The sequence below is a fragment of the Schistocerca serialis genome, chromosome 1 (genome assembly GCF_023864345.2).
Source record: "Schistocerca serialis cubense isolate TAMUIC-IGC-003099 chromosome 1, iqSchSeri2.2, whole genome shotgun sequence".
NCBI lineage: Eukaryota > Metazoa > Arthropoda > Insecta > Orthoptera > Acrididae > Schistocerca > Schistocerca serialis.
In genome coordinates, this window is record NC_064638.1 from 1060404780 (window position 1) to 1060411298 (window position 6519).

The 6519-nt window shown below is 32.0% G+C and overlaps 1 protein-coding gene across 1 annotated transcript; it reads left to right on the plus strand.

The window, feature by feature from the left end:
* Nucleotides 1-276: 276 nt before the first annotated feature.
* LOC126455272 (uncharacterized) lies at nt 277-4860 on the plus strand. The gene is made up of 2 exons (XM_050091162.1): nt 277-321; nt 415-4860. Exon 2 carries the CDS (start codon nt 1285-1287, stop codon nt 4858-4860), a length of 3576 nt encoding a protein of 1191 aa, XP_049947119.1. The 5' UTR covers nt 277-321; nt 415-1284.
* The last annotated feature ends 1659 nt before the right edge of the window (nt 4861-6519 follow it).

Consider the following 6519-nt stretch of genomic DNA (forward strand, 5'->3'; position numbering starts at 1 on the left):
TAATTAGCTGGCTTTCAGTTATAATTAAGACTGCTAGACTGTTGACCTATGGATAACCCTCTGCGTGGGACACAAATTTCATCAGCCTGCATGCTGATGTCACATTTCAGCACATTGACCTAATGGATAACCTTTTAGTTTTGTAGAAGCTGCAAAGCATTACATCTTCTAACCTTCTGGATAACCTTTTAAGTCAAAAAAGTGGAACTTTAGAGATATCCTGGTGGAGTGTGTATATAAGCTCATTCACAGATCAGAGAAGTTAGAGTTCTACAAGTCAATAGCTGTGTTATTGATCTTGCTTCAAAGACCTACCAAAATGTAAGTATATGTATTGCTTTAAGCATAGTTAAGCATCAACATAAACATGAAATAGTTTATATTATATCTTAAGATAGGAATCCTTCATTGCAGAACCTTAATGCTCTTGGCAGTGGGGCTAGCATACAGAAGGCAACAACGAGGTTGTCAACATTACCTATAAATGAGAAGTTCATAATACTACGAGCAAAAAGGGTTACTACACCCTTTGGTCCAGTAGTGCTTGTGGAATTAGAAAGCACAAAAGTCTTTCTTCCTACTCGGTTTTCTAAGATGAGCGATGAAGATTTGGAGTACCTCAACAGTGGAAAAGTTCATTTAACATATACTGGAAGAGTTGAGGAAAATAATATGGACACAGTTAGTTTTTGTGTAGACTAAGAAGAGTGTTTATAGTGTGTTTTATAGTGTGTCTTGTAGAGTGTTTTATAGTGTGACTAATTACTTTGCGTTTAGAAAGAAGAAAAATGTCTTTAGAATTTAATAAAGTATGTGCACATGGGAATGTGAAGGTCGTAGATGTCAACAGTTTTGTGGATGATGGGTGTGATAGAAAACTTAAAGATGAGGATACACTCAACTTCAGATTTAGATTACACAGTGTCAGTAACAATTTTTTAGAATATAAAAGGCTTCTGGAAGAAGTAATTTTGAAAGAAATAAATGACAAGTTCTGTAAAGGTGAGCATTACTTAGCTTATCTGAGATACAGCAAACTCCAGTGTACTTATGAGACTGAACTTTTCGTATTCAATCCAAAAGAACTTGGAGTACACTACTTCAAAGAATTGTTATATATATTACAGACATCTTCGATATCAGATTCTGTGTTCTGTAGATATGACCAATGTGAAGCAGAGTATCATTTGAAAACAGATTTCTCAAACAGAGAAATCAAGTGTGTATATTCAAATTGTAAGCAATTACTTCTCGGTACAGATAGACTGTACAAACTGTGGGGGCATGGCTACTAGTGCTCTACCGCAAAAGCGAAGAAGTGAGCAAGCAGATGTAGAATTAGAATGGACTGATAGACAATCAGCATTCCGAAAACGTATTTGTACTGGTGAAATATATAATCATAACATTCAAGACCCACGACTTTTTTTGGAAAGGTGTTTTCCATTGTTTAAAACAAATGTTGAAACAAAACATCAGGCTTTGAAAATCAATTGTTCTCTTTTGTGCATATTCCTCTCACCAATATCTGCTGAGGAAAAGGAAATTTATATTTCTTCTAAAAATAAAGAGTTTTTTATTTCTGATGATATATATGCATGGTACACAGAACATGTTGTGGAGGCAATCATGAAAAAATTTGATTCATTTCAAGAGAGAGATTCAGGTTTAGCATTAAAGGAAATTGTAAAGCTTTGTGTAAATCTTAATGTAAATAAAGGCTTTCGAGTTGGGGGGAATCATGAATTGCCTGATGTAATTAGAGACAAGAGAGCAGTAGTTAGCATACATAGCAGTGATAATGAATGTTTTAAATGGGCAGTGTTATGTGCTTTGTATCCAGTGAAACAGAATAAATATAAGTTGTCTAATTATAAAAAATTTGAAAATGAACTTAATTTTACTGGAATTCCATTTCCAATGGAGTTTAAATATCTTACTCAATTCGAGAGGCAGAATCCAGGTATATCAGTTAATGTCTATGGAATTCAGTATGATAATGGTGATTGGATGGTTGCAAGGAAAAATATTACTCAAAATAAAGAGTTTAATTTTGTACCTATACATATAAGCAAACAAAGATATAATAGGCATGCAAATCTATTAGTACTTCAAACTGATTTTTCTAATATTTATCACTTCTACTGCATAACCAATCTATCTCGTTTGATGAGATCTTCACTAACAAGCCATAAACAATCGATTCACTTCTGTGAAAGATGTTTGTGTTACTTTTACACAGAGGATAAACTGAAGGTGCATTTGGAAGATTGTATTAAATTTCAGGCTGTGAGAACAGTAATGCCAAGTAAAGAAACTAAAACTATACAATTTCAAAACTACTGCAATAAGGAAAAGGTACCATTTGTTGTTTATGGTGATATTGAATGTATGTTACAACCTCTCACAACATGTTCTCAAAGTAGTGAGAGATCTCATTCAGAACCTGTTCATGTTCATGTTCCATACAGTGTTGCAATGTATGTACATTGTACTCATGATGAAAAATATTCCAATTTTTACTTGTATAGAGGGTTAGATTGTATGAAGTGGTTTACTGATAATCTAAATGCAATTTCGGACAATATATTACAGTACTTTAAGAATAAAAAGCAATTACAGATGAATGATCAGGACAAAGAGTTCTTTGAAAACGCTAAAACATGCCATATATGTAAAAAACACTTCCTTACAACTGATGTAAGAGTCAAGGATCATTGTCATTTTACTGGAAAATTTCGTGGAGCAGCACATCAATCTTGTAATTTAAATTATAAGCCTAGTGTGATAATACCAGTAATATTCCATAACTTAACGAACTATGATGCTCACTTTCTTATAAAAGATTTATGTGAATGCAAGGTATCTGATGAGGAGAAAGAAATTTCAAAAAAGAATGAAAGCCGTGTCACCTTAATACCTACAAATACTGAAAAATACAAGTCATTTACAAAATATGTGAAAAAAGTAATAGGTGATAAATCATTTGGCTTCATTAAATACCGATTTATAGACTCTCTAAATTTTTTAGCTTGTTCATTAGAAAAATGTGTCTCATATATGGATAAATGCTCTTTACAATTAACAAGAAAATATTTTAATGATGAAAATCAGTTCAGTTTAGTATGTCAGAAAGGTATATTCCCATATGAGTATATCACTGATGAAATGAAATTGCAAGAAACAAAACTACCACAGAGAGAACATTTCCAAAGTCTTCTAACTGGTGAAACTGTATCACACTTAGAGTATAAACGTGCATATGATGTATGGGCTCTTTTTAAATGTAAAACTATTGGAGATTATTCAGATATATACTTAAAATCTGATGTTCTATTGCTTGCAGATGTATTTGAAAATTTCAGAAAATTATGTCTTGATACATATAAATTAGATCCTGCTCATTATGTAACATCACCAGGTTTAGCTTGGGATGCTCTTCTTAAATCTACAAATGTAATATTGGAGTTAATTACAGATGTAACCCAATTACAATTTGTTGAAAGAGGAATCAGAGGAGGTATTGTTCATTGCTCACACAGACATGCTGTAGCTAATAACAAGTATATGAAGAGTTATGATTCTTCTAAGGAAGAATCATTCATTGGATATTTTGATGTAAATAATCTGTATGGGTGGGCAATGATGCAATACTTACCTGTTGGTAATTTTAAGTGGTTAACAGCAGATGAGGTACAAACATTCAATGTAATGAATGTATTGGATGAAGCTGATGTTGGATACATATTAGAAGTTGATCTGAAGTATCCCAAAAAATGTCATGACCAACATCAAGATTTTCCTTTGTGCCCTGAGAAAATGAAATCTCCTAAGAGTAATAGTAAAGCCCCACCTAGATTAATGTGTACACTTTATGATAAAACGAAATATGTTTTACATTACAGAAATCTTAAACAAAGCCTCTCTTTAGGTCTTGAATTAGAAAAGATTCACAGAATTCTATCATTTTCTCAGAAGGCATGGATGAAACCATATATTGAAATCAACACAAGAAAAAGGATTCAAGCTAAAAACGATTTTGAAAAAAACTTTTTTAAGTTAATGAATAATAGTACCTTTGGTAAGACTATGCAAAATGTAAGAAAAATGCGAGATGTTCGATTGGTAACCTCATGGAATGGTAGGTATGGTGCAGCAGCATATATTGCCCAACCAAATTTTAAGAAGAGGGTTATTTTCGATGAATCTTTAGTTGCTATAGAAATGGCAAAAACATCAGTAGTATTTGATAAACCGATTGCGGTAGGAATGACAATCCTTGACATTTCTAAAACAAGTATGTTTAACTTCCATTATAATTATATGTTGAAAAAGTATCCTCTACAAAAAGTGAAAATGTGTTACACTGATACTGACAGCTTTGTATATCTTATATCTACAAGTGATTTGTATAGTGATATCAGACCCGACATTAATTGTATGTTTGATACCTCTGGATATTCATCTGAAAATAGATATAATATTCCAATATGTAACAAACGTGTAATTGGTTTAATGAAAGATGAATTTAATGGAGAGATTGTAACTGAATTTATTGGTCTCAGAGCAAAAATGTATGTAATAGATACTGATTCTCATTCTACTATAAAGAAGGCGAAAGGTGTGAAACGTGCATCTCTGAAGGAAATAAGTATTGATGACTATCGTAGTTGCATATTGGATAATGTACCAAAAATGACTACACAATACACTATTCAATCTAATTCTCATATAGTACACACTATAAAGCAAAGAAAATTAGCATTAACATATGATGATGATAAAAGGTATGTGGAAAAAAATGGTGTATATACATTACCATGGGGACATTATAGGATAGAAAAACTTTCGGATGTGTAGCACAGTATGTCATTATCAAAACTTGTGATATGTAAAATGTATACTTATAAAGTAAATAAAAATAGTAAGTCTATATAAGTTGTTCAGTATTTTATTAAAAAAATAAACCTTATCACTTACATTCACATTTAACAATTATCTCTAACATCATTGGCATGAAGTCGATAACAATATTGGTAACATTTTAAATATTCATCATCTTGCATACATTGTGGTAACAGTTTAAAGATTTGTGGAACTGAGATTAACTTAGGTAAGAGCTTGACAGGAAATAGATAATAATCTAAACCATTTAGATTCTGAGGTTGTCCCAGTTTAAGATATATTCTAAATATAGTTTTACAAACATTTATTGACTTTAACCATTGAAACACCATAAAAACGTCGCACTCATCTTCTTGGAAACCATAATCTTCAAGTTGTATGAGATTTAAGTCATCCGGAATAACATTCTTCAAGCACCGTAGAATTTCCATTTGCAGATGATTTCTAGAGTATGCAATTGTTTTACACTCTCTGTGCGCTAGAAGCAAGGTTCTTATAAGACTTTCCAGTGTACTTGCTGAATAAGGTACAGTATGAACACTTAATATTTTTTCAGCATCCTCAATCAAGTTCACCATTAAACAAGTCACAATATTGTGTCTTGATTCAATGATTATTACCTTATTCATTTTGATACAGTCTGTTACAAGAGCAGTACTAACAGTAGAATATAACTTTATAAGCTTATATCTGCACACGTTTTATCACGCGGTTGGTAGTGGGGTTCATATCAATAATAACATCATGTATTACAAGACAGTATGCCATTGTGTTTCTTTTAAAAGGATTCTTTGTTTCTATCTCAATCTTCATATCTATTATGGAGGATTTTATTGATTCATTTTGATGTGAACAATCAATAACAAATATGGGGTTGTTATGGAATTCAATTGGACTGAAAAGTGGTTTACTTAATCCATTATAAATATAATATGAAGGCTGAAATCTTGAATATAAATCATATGCTTGAGCCAATGTTTTGGTTTCAAAATCACATAGAAAGTTTTCTTCTGGATATCGCACAGAATTTAAATACACTTTCAAATTTGTTATATCTACACTATCAAATATACTAGAATCTTTGTCATAGGCTTCCCTATCAACTTGAAAACCCAAAATTACATATCTAGCAGTTTCCAGATGTGTCGTGAACTTAATTTGCCAGGACCAAAAATTAATCTCTGGTGCTATGCTTTCTATTAAATCCCAATGACGAAAGGCAAGTCTTAAACTTCTATCATTTTTCAAAATATTCCACAATGGAATTTGATTTTTATCTGATACATGCACATGAGGCATTTCCCACCACACTTTTTCCAGTATTATTTGCACATCCGGATCTGATTTAGTTGCTAATACGGACGATGTATCATTCCTGTTACGAATTAAAACTAATTCATGTCGTGCATTCAGTATAATTTTTTTATAATCTTCACAAAAGCCAAATATCATTTTCAAAGGAATACAGAAGTTGAAATGTCCTTTACTATCTACAAGTTCTTTGATGTTTGCAACTGAGCCCCATCCTGCATTTAACAGTATATTGGAATGATCAGGTGTAAAAGATGCGGTTCCCTTCAGAAGTGTAGTAATTCCAGGATTACGAACATGGTC

What these genes read in the sequence shown, in the direction of transcription:
- LOC126455272 (XM_050091162.1), top strand. Translation starts at nt 1,285, where the DNA reads ATGGCTACTAGTGCTCTACCGCAAAAGCGAAGAAGTGAGCAAGCAGAT.